Genomic DNA, 18,199 nt, shown 5'->3' with positions numbered 1-18,199 from the left:
GGCACCGGAGCGGCGCGGGCCGCCATGAGCCGCCCGCCCGCCCTGCAGCCGCAGACCTGCGGCCCCTGGGAGATGAAGGAGCGCCTGGGCACCGGCGGCTTCGGCAACGTCATCCGCTGGCACAACAGGGTAAGCGGCGGCTCCTCGGCGCCGGTCGGGTCGGGTCGGCCCGGCCGCGCTGAGCCGGCCCGCTCTGTGCCCGCAGGACACCGGCGAGCAGGTGGCCATCAAGCAGTGCCGGCAGGAGCTGAGCCCGCGCAACCGGGACCGCTGGGCGCTGGAGATCCAGATCATGAAGAGGTGAGGCGGCCGCGGCCTGCGCGGCCTGCGGCTCCGGGCCGGGCCGGGGCTGCTCCGGGGCCGCGTCCAGCCCGGCAGCCGCGGGGAAGCGCCTTGGCGAGAGCAGCGCAGGGAGCGGAGCCTCCCGCTCTGCCAAGGATGGGGGACTCGCAGGCCTCGGGAGCACCCGCTGCCACTTCCCAAAGGGATCCACGTCCCCCTGGGGCTGAGCGCGCTGCCCGCGGAGCTCCTAGGAGCGCTGGCTCTCTGGTGTGTGCGCTGCGAACGCGTCCGTGTCCCGCTCCCCCTGCCTAGGCTGAACCACCCCAACGTCGTGGCTGCCCGCGACGTTCCCGAAGGGATGCAGAAGCTCGCGCCGAACGACCTGCCGCTCCTGGCCATGGAGTACTGCCAAGGCGGAGACCTGCGCAAGGTGAGCTCGCCACGGAGGTGACGCTGCCCGCGGGATCTCAGCAGGACGGGATTTCCCTTCAGAAACAAATAGTTTGGAGGCTACAGCCTCTTTAAACAAGCAACAACATCCCCTGCTGCTTCCAAATTCACGTCATGCTGGCTACACTGTTTAGTAGATTAGTTCATGATAAAGTTCCACTTGTAAAAACTTAGACATTTTCTGAAACTTCCCCATTTTTGTTTGGGCACAAGTGGCAGCATGGGCAATTTGCACACAGAGCATGAGGGATGTACAACAGGATGCGAGTGTGGCCAAGAGCATTATAGGGCAGATCTGTGGGCCTTATCTTTCCTGGAACTGATTAACCTGTATCTGTCACATGAAAAAGTAGTTTGTACTCATTCTAACCTTGATGCTTTTTTAACCTTTCCTGTAGTCTGCTCCTAGATAAAACCCAGAGTGTACAGCTAAGGTTAGAGCTGTCACTGTCAGGCACAGGGGAAATAGCTGTGAAGGGTGGAGGCAGCATAAGGAAGAGGATGATGCTGATTTCTTTCAGCTGCCCTTTCTCCTCTCCAGAGATCATTGGTGTTCTGTGTTCTCTTGTAGTACCTGAATCAGCTGGAAAATTGCTGTGGCTTGCGGGAAGAAGCTATTCTCATCTTGCTGTCTGATATTGGTAAGTTGTACCAGTCCCCTCAGTTGTCCCAAATGTGGAAGCCCTTTCACTGCTGAATCCACTCAAAGACTATGTGACAGTGACCTTAGTGGCTCCATCGTAGGCCCTTGAATACTATACTTACTCCTATTGCATTCTTCTACTAGCCCTCTAAGAAAGCTAACCTCTGTTTTTTTGTTGTTGCAATTCTAGTGTTGAGATGGAAAAATGTTACTCAGGATTCCTTAGAAGGTTCTGGATAGCAATAGTAAAAAATGGTTCTTATCACTGAAGTGAGACTCTTGTACCTTCAAGAAAAAAAAAAAAAGCTGCCAATAGAGTCAGTTCTGTTTGCATCAAAAAATGCTTGAAATTTGCTTTTCATCTTGAACTTGATATTTCCCTGGTCGATTGATTGCACCAGATTAGACTTGAAAGCCATACTTACACCATGTAAAAATGCACCCTTATTTAGGCCATTCTAGGTATTGTTAGTCACGTTCTAATATATAACTCTTTCTGTGTCTCAGCTTCTGCTCTCCGGTACCTTCATGAAAACAGGATCATCCACCGAGACTTGAAACCAGAGAACATTGTGCTACAGCAAGGAGAGCAAAGGGTGAGCAGGAACGGGGTATCTTAGTCCTCACAAACAAGTGAGTGCAAGAGAAACGTGCACATGCAGCACAGTTGCAGTGACCCCCCTTTAAGGTAGCTGCTTTGGAGCTCCCTGTCAGAGGAGCAGGGTTCTGTGTGCAGCTGAGTATTAGATTTCTGTTAGTACCTGGCTTTTCAACTCAAAATACTGATGAGTTAATCTGCTTGTAGCGACTGGCCACAGATCTGAATTAGCAGTAACATCTCCCATTCCGTGCATATCCAACCAATGCCAGTTTTTTCTGCCTTTGGTATTAGGAATCTGCACGAATCTCCTGTTTCCTCCTGCGTCTCTTCTTTGGTACCTTTCCTGCATAGAATTATTTTCTCTGCTGTGTGGTATGCTTTTAAGAGAACGTTCCTCACTCTGTGCTCTGTTATGTGTTTCAGTTAATACACAAAATCATTGACCTTGGTTATGCTAAGGAGCTGGATCAGGGCAGCCTGTGCACTTCCTTCGTTGGGACACTACAATATTTGGTAAGGAAGAAATATGGCCAGAAGAGCAGCTACCACATTGTGGGATGGAGTCAACAGCGTAATTGTATTTGGGGCTGGGTGAAGTAGTGCTCCAGCAAGGGGTTCGGTTGGGCTGCTCTAGCAAGGAAAGGTAATTGTTTCTTTTGCTGATCCTGAGTTTTTTGTGGTATCTACTAGGTATTTCTGTTACAAATAAGCAGAAGTGCCACTAACCTATAGAATTCACTCTGAGAGAATCTCAGAGCTCTTGAAAGGCGGCGTGTTCAGCGTGATCTTTGCACAAACACTGTGATGTACAGTGAGGTCTTAATGCACAAGCATTAATGAGCCGCAGAGAGAAGGGTGAATTTTATCTCTTTATTTGTGAACTCTCAGGCTCCAGAGCTGCTGGAGCAGCAGAAGTACACGGTGACAGTGGATTATTGGAGCTTTGGCACACTCGCCTTCGAGTGCATCACGGGCTTCCGACCGTTCCTGCCCAACTGGCAGCCGGTGCAGTGGTGAGTGAGGAGGCATTGGAGGAGAGCCTGCCATGCACTGTGAAGTGGGGCTGCAGTCCCTGGATTTGGGGAGGGATTCAGGGTTTTGTTTTGTGCCTTGTGCAGAATGGGTTGCTTTGCTGGAGGTTATTGATCTCCCTGAGCAAGTGCAGCATTTCTGATGCTTCTCTTTGGGATCAGGACTAACTCCTGTGGGGCAGGTAGCAGAGAGCAAAGCAGCACCTGGATAACATGTTGGAAGTAATTAAGAGTCTACTAATGTACGTGCAGGGAAAGACAAGTGATTTCACCCCTGTATTTGCTTGAATTTGTTAGGCATACAAAAGTTCGGCAGAAGAGTGAGTTGGATATTGTCGTTTCAGAAGACTTATCTGGAGAAGTCAAATTTTCTAGCACTTTACCATACCCAAACAATCTAAACAGGTGAGGACTAAAAATCTGTTGTGCCACATGGGGATAAACTGTTTCTTTTGAGAATGAATGATGTCTATATGTTCTTTAGTATGTTCATTTCTGGATAGGAGGATTGCATGGTATGGAAAGTGCTTATGTAAATAGTGGACTTGAGCCCTGTAGAGGGCCTCTATTTTTGCATTCTGCACAGTGAATTTGTGGTCAGAAAAAGAACTTCTATGCCAGTCCTCCTGGAGAAGCCAAGAAGTGGCTGCAGTTGCACTTTTGTCTTTTCTGACCCTGTTCTTATTTTGGTCCTACAGTGTTTTGGCTGGAAGGTTGGAAAAATGGCTCCAGCTCATGTTAATGTGGCACCCACGGCAGAGAGGGACAGATCCTACCTATGGACCCTATGGGTGCTTCAAAGCTTTGGATGACATTTTGAATCTGAAGGTGAGCAGGGGGCCTGGATTCCTCTGAACCGTTTTCAAGGGAGAGGGTGTTTTGATTCATAGGCCTAGGAGGAGGAGCAGCTCAGCAACCCACTTTGGGTGTCAGCTAAAGGCATGGTTATTTGAGGGTAAATCTTACTGAGCTTGCTTGGATTAGTGAATAGCTTCTCCGTGTGCTTCGTTCTATGTTCTGGCAGAGAATTCTGCTGCTGAAGCTGTTTAATTGCCATGTGGCCTCTCTTCCAGCTGATGGAGGACAAGGACTTTGGCATCATGTTATGAAGTAGCTGTGAAGCCAAGTGCTCTGAAACAGTTTCTTGGTGGCTGGTGTCTCAGGCCTGGAATCTCTGCTCAAACATGACCTGTACATCTCCAGCTCTTCTCATGTCCCACTGCTCTTCTTGTAGTTGCTTCATGTTTTGAACATGGTTACGGGCACTGTACACACCTACCCTGTGACAGAGGAGGAAACTCTGCAGACTGTGAAGGCCAGGATCCAGTTAGATACTGGAATTCCAGAACAGGACCAGGAGCTGCTGCAGGAAGCAGGACTTGCTTTATTTCCTCAGGAGTTGGCCACTAAGCATATAGCTGATAGCAAGGTGAGTCTGGGGGTTCCCTTCCATGCTCAGTGGATCAGCAAACACAATTCCCTCTTGGAACAGAGCGAATCTTCCTGCTCTTCTGGTGGCCTTTAGTTGTAGTAAAATAACCCTTTGCAAGCACCTTGTTTTCTTTGGTGTTAACACCATAAAGAGAATATTCCTGTGCTGTGGAAAACTGCCTATATAGTGTTCCTGAGGGTTGTTGTTCATGAGACAGCTCCGTTGTTTTTTTGTCTTTGGCAGGTGAATGATGCTGCAGCTACAGACACAGACCTCCTCTTCCTCTTTGATAACCAGAAAGTTTCCTATGAGCCTCAGGTTGCCTTGCGTCCTCACCCAGAAAGTGTTGACTGCATCCGTAAGGATTTTCTCTAGTGTGGATGTGGGAGGATCCCTGCAGTGAAAGGGCTGCCTCTGTTTGGTTGTGGCGACTCCTTCTCTGGAGATCTTCCAAACCCGCCTGGATGCCACCCTGTGCCACGTGCTCTGGGTGTCCCTGCTGGAGCAGGGGTTGGACTGGATGATCTCCAGAGGTCCCTTCCAACCTCAGCCATTCTGGGATTCTGTTCTACGGGATTCTATTCTGTGGGATTCAGCATAACGGAGGGAAGGAAGGGGTAGATGTGATATGACGGTAGGAGCTTCCTAGGGAACAGCCAGCTGGGCGGGTAGACTCTTGGCTATGTGCCCTTCCAAGGAGTAACGTTTTGGTTTATCTCGTCATGTAATAACACTGCTTTGGGTATTATTCATGCTGAAATGTATGTTTTCTCCCTTCCTTTTGTTTCCAGTTCAGGATCCAAAGAAGAATCTCCACTTTTTCCAGTTGCGGAAAGTGTGGGGTCAGATCTGGCACACAATACGGAGGCTGAAAGAGGATTGTAACCGCCTCCAGCAGGGACAGCGAGCAGCCATGTACGGTGGCAGCCTCTCTAGAATACTTGTTTCTACCTTTGCTCCCCCTTGAAAAGGAAAGGGCAGGAGTTGGACCCCTGTTTCAGGGGGAGCCCATGAGTGAAGCTGCTTGCAACTAAAGAAAAGTTTTATATCCTCTGAGTTACATCCTCTGACACAGCTGCTCTTGTGGTTTTTGTTACACTTGGCACTATCCCCTCTTGATAAATGTGGAAGTTTGGGTTTATAGGTTGGGTGTGTAGCATGATCTTGTTCTTGCAGGATGAATCTGTTGCGTTACAACAGTACCCTGTCGAAGATGAAGAATTCTATGGCCTCGCTCTCCCAGCAGCTGAAAGCAAAGCTGGACTTCTTCAAAACAAGCATCCAGATTGATCTGGAGAAGTATAAAGAGCAGATTGAATTTGGAATTAGTGAGTGTTGCATCAGGCAAACGGAGGGTTTTTTTTGCCTCATGCCCTAGTATATTGCCTCCCTTTTCCTGTATTACTCTAAGAAAAGCAATCATTCTTCTCTTGTTCCTGTAGCTTCTGAGAAACTGCTGTTTGCCTGGAAAGAGATGGAGCAGGCTGTGGAACTCTGTGGGCGGGTATGTTTCTAGAGCTAATTGCTTATCCTAAAGAAAAGGAGACTTTTCTCACTCTCCTTCCTGAAGTAAAAACCTCTTGAGTTTGAGCTGACTGCAGACATGCTCTCTTGGTTTGGACTGCATCATGTTTTCCTTGCCTGTTCCTCATGGTTCTCGCCATGTAACAAGGAAAAGGAAGCCTGGGAACTGGCCATACATCTACCGTAAAGTGTGACCCTTCAATGGCACTTTTTTATGACCCCAGGTTAGCATAGAAAGGTTCTTGGAAGTAGTTTTATCCCAAATCACCAAGCCTGTTTCCTTGAATGGAAATTTAAAACCCTTTCATTCTTTTTCGTCCAAGGCTGCTGTTTGCATCTTGCTGATGTGAATGTTTAAAAAAGTGAATGAGAAAGGAAGAGCCAGTGAGGTAGTGTCTCTTAGTGGGAGACTGTCCCATTGCTTATGTGCTGCCTTGCTTTCAGGAGGAGGATGTGGATCAGCTAGTGAAGAAGATGATGGCCTTGCAGACAGACATTGTGGACCTGCAGAGAAGCCCACTAGGTCGTAAACAAGGAGGAACCCTGGAAGATTTGTGAGTTGAACCTTGTTGAAATTTCTATATAGAGTGCTGCTACTGTAGCTTAGTTGCTTTTTCACTGCAGGGCCCTGGGGCTGCCTTTTCCAGCCAGAATTATGGGGGGCTGGCAGGACTTAACCTGACACTAAAAGACAATTTTTGACTCCTGATCTGTTGGTCTGAAATTGCAGACTGGTGTATAGAAGACTTGAGTTGTTGAAGTTAACAGTTCATGATGGTGATCTTGGAGAAATCACTTTTTCTTCTCTGCTTCTTTCTTTTAGAGAAGAACAAGCCAGGGAGCTGTACAGGAGGCTGAGAGAGAAGCCAAGAGGTAAAAGACATTTTAGGCCAAAAGAAGTAAAAGACATTTTAGGTCAAGGTCAGCTTTCTTTATGCAGGTTTGAACTCTGGAGACGCAGTAAACTGCATTGAGAAAACTTCCTCTGCATTCCAGGCCTGGCTATACACTGGATGCATGATGGTCTCCTCTAGACAATTTTAAGATTTTTGAGTCAATTTTAAACCGATTTTAAACTTGCTGCTACCTCTTCCCAACTGTGGCTCTCTTGGGTGCTTTTGGCAGTAAACCTGCTGTTCCAATTTTGATTTCTGTTTCTCATCTTTCTGAGGAGAATAGCTAAAATCCAGTGCCCTTCGTCCCACTCACTTCCACGTGCTCTGAACTGCTAACAATCTCACTCTTTCTTATGAGCCTATTTATTTATGTTCTAATCTGACTCCTATTCCAGATCAGAGGACCAGTGGTGACAGCCAAGAAATAGTACGACTGCTCTTACAGGCAATTCAAACGTTTGAAAAAAAAGTCCGGGTCATTTATGCTCAACTCAGGTGAGCTTCAGAGTCAGCTTTTGTTGAGAAGTGGGGAGAAAGGGTTCCCTCTTCAGCAAAAGCTTTTTTTCTAGAGGTTAAACATGAAATGTGTACAGTGAGTGTGATTTCTGAGTGCTATAGAGGATACTAAAGTTCCCCTGCTGCTGCTGCACATTTGTGACCTCTGTTTTTTTTTTTTTTCCTTTAAACAGTAAAACTGTAGTTTGCAAGCAGAAGGCACTGGAATTGTTCCCTAGAGTGGAGAAGGTGATGAATCTGATGAATGAAGATGAGAATACAGTTGTTAGACTTCAGGAGAAACGACAGAAAGAGCTGTGGAACCTGCTGAAAATTGCTTGTGTGAGTGGAAATAGGAAAAAGATTTTGAGCAAAACTGTATTTTTAGGATAACAGAATAGAACAGAGTAAAAGAAATCAATAGTACGGTGTGTCCTGTGGTTGCTTTTGGTCATTAATGTGTAGCAAGGTTGAAGCTAAGCTCTGAGCTCTTGTGCCCCTGCCTGCTGGAGCTAAATGGAAGTAACTGCAGCCTGAATCTGCTGTGTTTTTCTTCAGAGTAAAGTCCGTGGTCCTGTCACTGGCAGCCCAGAGAGCATGAGCACCTCGCGACTGAGCAGCCCTGGTCAGCTGCTGCTGCAGGTGCCTTCCGGAACCTACAATTTACCCGAATCAATCAGGAAAAGGTGAGGTCTGGAGCTGTGTAGCTGCTCACGTCATCAGCACGAGCTTGGGCGTCCTGCTTGGTGAAATGAAGGTGTTCTTCGTGCCTGGCCTCGACTGCCACGGTGCTTTCTACCTAATAGCTGAATTTCCTGGGGATTGTGAATCTTCCTTCAGGAACAACTGGAAATAACGTATAAGTTGACCTACAGGGCCTTGTTTTATCTGAAGTGGCTGTGCTTATTTGAAGTGTAGTGCCAGCAGGAGTTGCTGGAGCCTTCTCATGTTAGGTAAGGGTAGCTGGACTGTATATCATTAGGGAGAGCCTGTTACATCAAGCAAATACTTAAGATTCCGGCTTATTTAAATGAGTGAGGTTCCTTTTTATAGTTCTGGAATGTCAGACATTGGCTTATTTGCTTGTGTGGTATTTAATCTTCTACTATAAGGACTTTCTTTTGCAACCTTTTTTTTTTTTTCCTAACAGTGAGTTGATATATTAAAAACTCGATTCCAGTTTGAACACCTTCCTTTCCCCAGCCCCAGTAAATGGTAGTGGCAGCATCTTTGTAGAGAAAATCTGAGTGGAAAATAACTGTCTAACAATTGTCCTTTTCAGTGAGGAGCTACTGCTGGAATCACAGAAACTCTGCAGCCAACTTGAAAATGTGATTCAGGACACAATGAAGGACCAGAGCCTCATGGTAACACTTTGACTATTTTTGTATAAATAATCCATGGAAGTCTATGGTTTCCTACCATATTATTAACTATGAACAAATAATAAATGTCCGCTAATTACTGTGGTTTAAGAAGAGGATAGGATGTGTGGGAGAGGCAAACCCCTCCTCTGAACTGCTGGCCAACCCGTTCCTTCCTTGAAGGCAACGGGAATCAGACCTTGGGGCCTGACTTTACGCTGAACAACGCGGCCTTGCACGTACTGGGGCTTCCCCTTCCGTGGAGAAATAGAGGCCTGGGCTCTTGTACAAAAACACTCGTAGACGGGCGGTTTGGCAGTCAAAATCCTCCTGGGGTGGCAGCATCCCGGCCAGGAGTAACAGACAGAAAGGGTGGGTGGGGATGTCGAGGGTGGACTTGTTCACTGAAATAGATAATTGAAAAGAAAATCCCAAGGAAAACAAGCAATTTCAGGTTTTCCTCTGAAATTATTTTGAGCAATTTCTTTGGGGTGGAACTGAAAAAAAAAATGATGCTTTTAACCCCTTTTCTGAAATAAAGGGTAAATAGCCTCAACTGTGAGCTTGTGGTGGAACTTTGTGCTGTAACAGTTTTCTTCTTCAGGCTCTAGATTGGAGCTGGCTGCAGCTTCAGGTAGAAGAAAGAAACGGTCCTGAACAAAACCAGATGTAAAGTCGCTTTGGTTGCACCTGAAGACAGGCTACATAAGGAAGCCAACTGTGATAAGCTGCTGCATCTGAAAAGGGAAGTTTAAGTGCCTCCTCCTACCGTCACCTACTGCTTCTGTGATGCCCATGGCCTGGCTGTTAATGTCTTAATCTCAAACACTTTTTTTTTCCCACAAGGATAGAGTAAGAAAGGCCCGCTTGGAAAAAAAATTAATTGTGCCTTGAGATAGCAAATGTTCTTGCTTTCTGACCTGTATCTTCCCTTAGGCATCACACTTGATTGTTTTGCTTCCTTCTAATGAATGGTGAACAACTTAATGCAATCATCTTGCACAGTCAGTGGTAGATAATTATCTTCATAATATACTTGAACTGTGAACTTATTTTCCTAACTCTGCCGATTTGCACTTTTTTTTCCTCAAGTGTAATGTTGTACTTACCTAATACTTGTTTCCTGTATGGGAACGAAATAACAGATATGTGTAAACTTTTGGTTTGCTCTATTTGATACCATCAATACAATTTTAATGAAAAAGCTGCTTTCCTTGTGTAGGTGTCTAAAACGTGAGAGGTAAGGATATTATTCTAGAGGATGTAGATAGACTGCACATGCTTTATTAAATTATGGGTCTGTTAACCCTCTTTAAACACACACAAAAAAAAGAAAAAATCCCCCCCAAAACAGTACTCTGTGCTGCTTTGCTTATCTGAGCCTTAGTAAGGGATGCAACACAAAACCATCATGTTCCAACTGTGACTGGTTTTATTTCGTTCTGATGAAGAACCAACGTTTCCACTACAACACGGAGACAATTTCTATAAAAGGTGGTGAAGTCTAAGACATGCAGGATGCAATATACTAGAGGGGAGATGTAGGGGGTTCTTCCTTGGAAACAAGATGCTGTTTTTAGGAGCCCAATTAAAACAGGAGGAACTAGACTGAAATGTGGCACAAACATTACAACTTCCATGCATGCCTTCAAGTATCTTCCTTGGAGGTGTTTGCACCTTCTGGACTTCAGTGTTGGGTTAAAAGCAATTCTTTGGAAGAGTCAAAGTTCACACTTTTTGAAATAGCGGAATAATGTTAAGGCCAAAACCCTCTGGGGATACATTTTCTTCATGTCGGGGTCTAGCTCTTGCTTTCCTCAAAACTGCATTAAGCTTCCAGCTCGAAGCCTAGCCCAACTTTGTGACCTCCAGCGCTGAAATTCTTGCCGTCAATCAAACCTGAGAGGGTCAGCTTTACACCTGGAAAAACCATGAGACCAATGTTCAAATGAAATGCAGTTCAGCACTTGTCTCCCTGCATAACTGAAGGTACTTGAGCCTCACTGGCTCAAGTACCTGGGCTCTGGCTCAATCTAGGCAAGATTTCTAATTTTTTTTTTTTAGCAGGTTAGAGTTAAGAGACGAAATTGAAGTAAACCATTACCTAGCAGTAATAAGACTTGCAACTGCTTAGACTTACGTACCAGGTCGAAGGGAATGAGTGTAACCAAGTCCAATCAGGCTGGCGTTATTCACTTTAGCCTGGAAGAAAAAAGAAATCATTCCTCTGGGTAAATACTCAGATAAAACTGTGCCCCTGGATTGACTTTTGAGGGTTTGGCCATTTTTAGGAGATGGCTTCCAAGCTGAGCTTACCATCTACTTTGTACAGTACACTTTCTACAGTGTATATGTCCTAGTTTAAAGCTGAACTACAACACAACCCCAGTTTGCCATCTTCCATACTTCCTCAGTAACAACATCTGAAGAAATTATTTCATACAACTACTTTGCAGCATTCAGGGAAACATATCCCAACTACTCGCTCATGTAACAAAACTCTTACCACAACGGAAGTCTTCTCATCCAGTTGGTACTTAGCAGCAATCCCAAACCGTGTATTGTTACTCCCAGCAGTCCAGGCAAGATTTACTGATGTCTCAACCTTATCATTAACCTTCTGATATATTGACCCACCAAACTCAGTGCCATCGTTCCTGTTTGTATTAGATAAAAGGGTGTCAAGATGTGTTTAGAAATAGTAACCTTTAGAATAACCTTTCCTTTCCCACACTCATTTGATCATTATCTTCTGCAATGAACCAACAGTTTGCCCCCACTAGGGTGTAAAAAACATCAAAAAATACTTTGTTTCAAAGCCTCACAAGATGGATGACAAAGTTAGAAAGTCACTTCCCGCACGTGAATTGCACTGGAGATGAAAACACTCAACATGAATTATTTTAAAGCAATCTAATCAGCACCCCCTCTTCTTTCCATCCATCTTTTACCGTGTACAGTAAATTCTCCCTCCTCACCGAGTTTGGCAGCTCTGATAAAGTCCTTCCAGGTCAGCCAATACTTACACATTAGTGTGCAGCTGAAAGTCTCCTGCCTTGTATCCCAAGGCAAAGTTATTTTGTGACAGCTTAGATTTGGCTGTATCGAAAGCCATCTGGTAGCCAGCAAGCCAACCTTCGTAGCCCAGCACTGCCCAGCCGTAGATGGTTGGTCCAGAGAGATCAATGTCTATGTTGCAGCCTAGATTTACATATTCTCTTTTGTAGGAGGTCTTCAACTTTCCACTCTTCTTCCTGCAGAAACATTCCATTTTAACCTTTATACTAGAAAAGTATATAATATATATACTTTTAATCATTTTATATACATATAGATGATGGAGATACAACTTCCCCCACAAACACACAACCCTTAAGGCAAATTAATTAAATAATTGTAACACCTACTCAACACAACGTTACAACAGGTGAACAGGGCGGGGGATAAGGGCGACAGGAGGATTATGTGTGTTTAAGTCATGTCATCCTTTCCTCTAACATCTCAAATGCTCTAAAATCCTCAAGAAGGAAAAAGACAAAAATATTTCTATTTATGCTCAAAACACTTCAAGTTTTTATTCTCCACGAGTATTTGCAATGTGTTTTGGCATCACCAGTCTCTTCCAGCAGCATCTGTGACACTCTCACACAGACAACTGCCGTGTTCTTTAGAGACTTTTTTCTGCCCAGTTCTCTCCTGCTCCTTCTCAGAATCTTTATGTTTTTATGACATACATTAGCCCTTCCCTACTTTACTTCAAACCTATGTTCCTGTTTTTATTTTGTTTTGTTTTTTGATCTAGAATTCCTGCCTCCTGTAATACTGAAAAGTGACATTCAGCAAGAGTAAGTTTTGAGCATTACACAATGACCAGAATAAGTATTTGTGAAAAGAAAAATAGGGCAATTCATGAAATCTGTAGGTAAATGTGACAGAATATTTACCCTGTGTTTGGTACGAATACAGTGTCGAGGGCCACCTTCAATCCTTCAGCCAACTGCAAAGAAAAACGAAGTTGTCGTTTGCTCAGGACTCTGCTGAAAGGTTTTTTGCCTTATTTTTTCAACACATCAACACATAAAAGGTTACTAAGAGATTCTTGGTTAAGACTGGGCACAGCTTCATGGGACAAATCGTGTCCCACGTTCAACTGTTCCGCCCTTTCCGTAACAGCCCCTTCCTCTTACCTGATCCTCCACGGACACTTCTGTTCCCAGCGTGTTGTCCGTGTTCCATTTCTGAGTGAACGTAAGTCCACAGTCTTTGAGCTTGTATTTGGTCTCTAGATTCCCCGAAGCCTTCCCAGTATCTGTGTTGGAAGACCCAGTTGCCGTAAATTCCTGCCAGGAGCAAAACATGAGAGGCAAAACAACAGAGGAAGAAAAAAAGCAGTTTGATGTGTGTTTTTCTACTGCAAAATTGAAATGATTATTATGAAATTTAGGAACTCACACTGTATCTTCTCCTGGTTCCCTACACACACTTACCCACTTAGGAGACAAACCTCTTGTATTCTTTGGTTTTCTCAGAAACTTCTAATTCCTCTAATTCTCTAACTCCTCTTGATATCCTCACTTAGAACATTTGTATACATTGATGTAATACATTCAATACGCTTCAAAACCTTTTAAAATTACAACAGTTGTGTCCAAGTACACAGGAAAAGAAAAAGAATCCATCAAAAGAGAGAAAAGTAACAAAGCAACAAAAATCCCCCCCACCAAAATCTTACCAGCTGGATAAATATCCAACATGAAAGTTGCATGGAAAAGGAAAAGCACATTTTAGTACTTAAGAATACGGTTCTGCTTAGTCTGTTACATTTGGAAGACAATGTAGAGAGCTATTACCATTTTATTTGAGAATCAAAACTTCCTGCCAGGAAAATTATGCATATTCCGAGATGCCAGTAACTGATTTCAGCCACAATAAAGAGACCACACAGTTCCTCGTGCCCACGTGTGCCCGCTCCACGATGCAAGTAATCCATCAAAAACACAATTCAGACAGTGTACAAGAATGCAGCTCTTTACTAAACGAATGACTTGAGTCGTTTAGGCAATAGGAAGGCAAGAGAAGGAGGGAGCTCAAGCAAATATGGTTGAGAGGGGCTGAAAGGAACCGAAACTCATGCCAGAATAAGCCTCTCTGGTATAAAATACATTTGCACGATTACAGCCCCAAAACCACAAAATCCATTCCTGGCTTTGCCAATATTCCTGTGAAGCCGTGAGGATGTTAAGTTCTATTTCTCCACCAGTATTACAGGAATTATAATTATGGTTATCTAAGTGCTGTAAAGCTTAAATAATACTTACAAAATGCTACCTAAAAAGTACTGCAGGGGTACTATTCATTTCTAATTAAGTCTAGCATTGTAAGCATGGAGGAGAAGCCTGAAAATTAGGTCAAGTCTGCCTCCTCATTTTTTGGATAAAAAGTCAGTTTGGAGGCAAAAGCCTACAAATCTTGTAATAAAATGGCAGAGGAACTCAGCTAGAAGGGAGAGACATTTAGGGCGAAGAAACTGTTGTTTGGGGATGTGGCAACAGGAATTCTTGCACACCACAGGAAAAGAAGTACTGAAACATGAGTTTGACACGTCTCTGTGGAAATACATCAGCTGAGAACTAAGAGTAGAGCAAGAGCTCCTGGGTATTGCTACCATTTCAGGAGCCTGTCCCCCGCCTTGCAATCCCTCCCCAAAAATCCCATTCCCTAAAACTTACCACTCCGCTGGAAGACTTGGTCTTCAGCTCTAGCTTGACCATTCCGAATCCTGAAAGAAGAAGAGGACACAGCTTCTTGCTTCACCGTAACAGAGCCTGTTTCTACACTCCACAAGGATCACTGGCCTGAAAGCAGCCGAGGATTCCAACAGGTGTTGATCTTGCTGAAGAACCATTAAGGGACTTGGACAATTCCAAGTGGATGGGCGCCTTTCCCATCCGGATATCACAGGGCATTCTTTTTTTCTTTAAAGGATACTGAAAATGTTTATTTTTCTTTAAAGTATTAGCAAGAACCGGTAATTTTTTAGCGTATAAGGTGCTCTGACAGCCATGGCCATGCATAGGACAGGCCAGAGGATTTTACCCATGATTTTCCTTATAAATTTCTAGTAAATTTTTGATAAGCAAAGGTATATTTTCAGAAGATTCTATAACCATGACTTGAAACTTCCAATGACAGGAATTGTGGTGGTTCTTAATAACTCATGTCAGTATTTGCAGCACTAGTGATTACGTTGCTGTGACAGTCTCAGAACAGATGCATCATTTATATTTAAACACATATATCATATATGAAGCTGCATCACTTCCTAAACCAACTATTTTTAGTGGAAAAAAAAAAGCAAAAGGAGCTTTCAGGCAGGCAGCTGCCTTCTCAACAGATTATCGACGCACAGACACATCACTTACCATAGCCCTTATTGAACACATCCCTGGCAGATTTCCCCAAGTCACTGTAGGAAGGTGGGACAGCCATTGGATCTGAAACATGTTGGACGTTGTAAGAAACTAAATTTAACAGCACAAAATCTAAACTCTATCCCAAGATTCATAGGCAGGTATCACTAGTACCTTCTGTGTATTTTGGAGATACAGAAGGCAAGAGCAAAACCTCTGAAGGGTGTTTAGGAAGGTCGGCCTTGCGCCGACGCTTTCGTGACCGGTACCTTTGTGACAAGGACCCCAAGAACACAAGGACACAGCAGGGATGTCCCCTACAGCCGGCTCACACACACGGGGACATGCACCGGAAAGGAGCAGCCAGCACGGAGGAGGCTTCCGCGTGGTTTTAACGGGAATTGCCGCTTCATCCTTCCTACAGCTGACATCAGAAACCTCTGAGCCCCACCTGCTATTATATCGACCAAAAAATGATCCAATAAAATAATAATGCAGGAAAAACATGTAAAACCTCTAAAATCATCACTCTTCCCCAATTTTATCCACCCTTCTTTTCTACTCTATTGTAATACTGCTCTTTTTACTCCCTATTTCTTATTGATATCTCCTATTTCATGATGATGGAGTTCTGATTTTGAGTCCTGCTTTCAGCAAAAATCTCACAGATATTCCCTGCCAAGAAATCTATTACTGTGGCACCTTCTGATATTGCTTTCTAGAAAAAAAAACATTAATCGAAACACAAATAGTTTTGCAAAGCAGTCAGCTTCTCTGAGACAAATGCAACGGGATCTTTATTAATCAATCCTGCTTTCCTTTCCCAAAATGAAGTATTCTGACAATTTGCATCCTCTGGTGGACAAATGCACTGTGGTTGATGACTTGATAGCTAACCTGTACTATATATTGATCTATATATACCTGTGGGTTTAGAGGAGTGACAGGTGGCCATCACTGCAGATTCCTTATCTGAGAATTAGGACATAAACCAGGTATTTCGCAATATGAATATGTAAAAAGGCCCTTCTACCTGTCAGAGATGGAATTAAAGTAAAAATTGGTGAACCATTTAAGATGAATAACACAGAATACGTCCTTTTACAACAGCTTAGTTCAAGTTATTACAACAGATTTGGCCACACAGCAACACAGTAGATTGCCCTTTGTTTTTAAATATTCCCTTTTTACAAAAGCTGCCTTTTGGGGAGCAGCCCAGCCATCGATGGCTCCACAACCTTACGGCCTGGGGCTGGCCTCCAAACCACAGCATCTATTTGCAGTTTTCTCTGAAAATTAAGAAAAGGAGCCTTCCACGCTGCTCAACGCAGCTTCGCGTCTGGTTCTCAGTCCCGATCTCGTTCCCCTTTGCCTGGCACCCTGCTCTGCTCTTACCTTCATAAGGTTATCGAGACATCCTGGGTATTCAGGATTATTAATTATTATAATTATTAATTTAACCACGTTCCCTGTATCCACACCACACAGCTGTATTTTCTGTGTTCCAGGGGCTCCAACAGAGACACTAAACGCCATAAAATGACTATTTACTCATTATCTTGGGAATCACCAAAGCAATAACCATTGACGCCGCATCTCGCCACCCGGGCACGGCTGAAGGGACCTGCCGCAAGGCAGGGAAGGGAACACAACCCAGAGCTCTAGGTGCTTAAAATACGCGTAAAAATATCAATTTTAAACTACTTCTCCTCAAGCGACACCCCCCACACCCCTCACAAAAATACATGTTAACACAAAGGGGCGGGGAGGAGGAACGCGGCAAGCGCTGCGGGCTGAAGCGAGGGGCCCCCGGCCGGCCCTGCCGCCCGCCGCCCCGGGCCGGGCCCCGCGCCCGCCGCCCCCCGCCGCAAGGTGACCCCGCGGCGCCGCCGCCGCCGCCGCTACCTGCAGGCCGCGCGGAGCTCCCGGCGCCACAGGCCGCCTGCGCACGCGCCGCCGCCGCCCCGCGCATGCGCCGCCGCGCGCGCGCGCGCCCCCGCGTGAGGTAAAAGCGGCCTCGCCGCCGCCGGCCGGCGCTACCGAGCGCGGCCCGCGGGCGCGGGAAGGGGCCGCTGCGGCCGCCTGAGGTAACGGGGGCGGAGGAGCCAGCCGCGGGGGGCAGCGCGGCTCCCTGCACCCGCTGAGCCCTCTCCTCTTTATGTTTCTGGCCCTAGAGTGGAGTTGAGGCTGCCAGAGCAGCGCAGGATGCTCCAACACCGTGTACGTGGCTGTACAAGACACATCAGCGCGTGCCCCCTGCGCCAGTGCGGCCCTGACATCGCTCCTAGACAGGGTAAGCTTCCATAAGAGCTTTAAAGTTCTCCTTAAAGGGCACAATTACACACCCACATGGTGTAATTCTCACTTATTATTGAAGATGACACTGATTGCATCGTTTAAATGTCTTTATTATGAGGTATGGGAAGACTTCACGTACTACCCCTTCAACATCGGTCACCTTACATACCACTGTGTGCATTAATGAGGAAAATCACGGGAAATACATCAGAACTCCCACTGGGAAGTAGAGGAGAAAACAAAGGGCAAAAAGTATCAGTTTTACAGTCTCCATTACTAAGAATGATCAACAGTAATTATGTAAGAACAAGTAACCTTAATAATAATCCTCACCCAGATAAGGGGAAAAAAAACAGATATCATCAGTCTTCGATCCCAGGCAGGTTAAGCAGTCTGTTAACAATAAAGATGCAAACCCTCCTGACAGCAGATCGGAACATAATCTTGCCCCAAAATGGTGGTAGCAACAGTGAATTTGACTATGTAGGAAAGGCCTTAATACTGGAGTTTGCTTTTCAAGCTTGCAGTTCTGTAATGCATGTACCTTACTCTCACTTGATACTCAGTTTTAAAAAATGGCAATACATGCCATGCTGATGCTCTATAATAGCTTAATTGACTAGTTAATTTCAATAAGTTAACCCTGCAACTGATAGTACTACAACAAATCTAGGAACAAAGAGCGTGAATCACACACTGCAGGACAGGGCTCACATTCACAGATGACCATGATAGAAGGACTTAGAAATGGACAGGAAAAACAGCATCAGTTT

At 45.1% G+C, this 18,199-nt stretch overlaps 2 protein-coding genes across 3 annotated transcripts; one reads left to right on the top strand and one right to left on the bottom strand.

The window, feature by feature from the left end:
• On the top strand, positions 1 to 9,922 carry IKBKB (inhibitor of nuclear factor kappa B kinase subunit beta). The gene is made up of 21 exons (XM_088521432.1): positions 1 to 129; positions 206 to 300; positions 595 to 712; positions 1,304 to 1,373; positions 1,883 to 1,971; positions 2,400 to 2,489; positions 2,865 to 2,989; positions 3,305 to 3,412; positions 3,706 to 3,835; positions 4,242 to 4,436; positions 4,683 to 4,797; positions 5,231 to 5,354; positions 5,616 to 5,767; positions 5,882 to 5,943; positions 6,408 to 6,517; positions 6,787 to 6,836; positions 7,255 to 7,354; positions 7,549 to 7,696; positions 7,913 to 8,040; positions 8,637 to 8,721; positions 9,323 to 9,922. The coding sequence occupies exons 1-21, from the start codon at positions 25 to 27 to the stop codon at positions 9,389 to 9,391; spliced, it is 2,268 nt and encodes a 755-aa protein (XP_088377558.1). The 5' UTR covers positions 1 to 24; the 3' UTR covers positions 9,392 to 9,922.
• A 205-nt stretch (positions 9,923 to 10,127) lies between these two features.
• VDAC3 (voltage dependent anion channel 3) lies at positions 10,128 to 17,057 on the bottom strand. 2 transcript variants are annotated; one of them, XM_088521433.1, is made up of 9 exons: positions 17,034 to 17,057; positions 15,141 to 15,212; positions 14,448 to 14,497; positions 12,906 to 13,058; positions 12,663 to 12,715; positions 11,745 to 11,972; positions 11,225 to 11,375; positions 10,863 to 10,920; positions 10,128 to 10,638 (listed from the first exon to the last, which is right to left on the bottom strand). In XM_088521433.1, exons 2-9 carry the CDS (start codon positions 15,205 to 15,207, stop codon positions 10,547 to 10,549), a joined length of 852 nt encoding a protein of 283 aa, XP_088377559.1. In that variant the 5' UTR covers positions 15,208 to 15,212; positions 17,034 to 17,057; the 3' UTR covers positions 10,128 to 10,546. The 2 variants fall into 2 exon arrangements, with proteins under 2 accessions (XP_088377559.1, XP_010211091.1); XM_010212789.2 differs by lacking the exon at positions 17,034 to 17,057 and adding an exon at positions 16,053 to 16,156.
• Positions 17,058 to 18,199: the final 1,142 nt, after the last annotated feature.

The sequence above is a fragment of the Tinamus guttatus genome, unplaced genomic scaffold (genome assembly GCF_059628265.1).
Source record: "Tinamus guttatus ecotype Peru unplaced genomic scaffold, ASM5962826v1 Tinamus_guttatus_pri_ptg000123l, whole genome shotgun sequence".
Classification (NCBI taxonomy): Eukaryota; Metazoa; Chordata; class Aves; order Tinamiformes; family Tinamidae; genus Tinamus; species Tinamus guttatus.
Note: the sequence above shows the minus strand (reverse complement) of the source record. Positions and strands in the feature narration are given on the sequence as shown.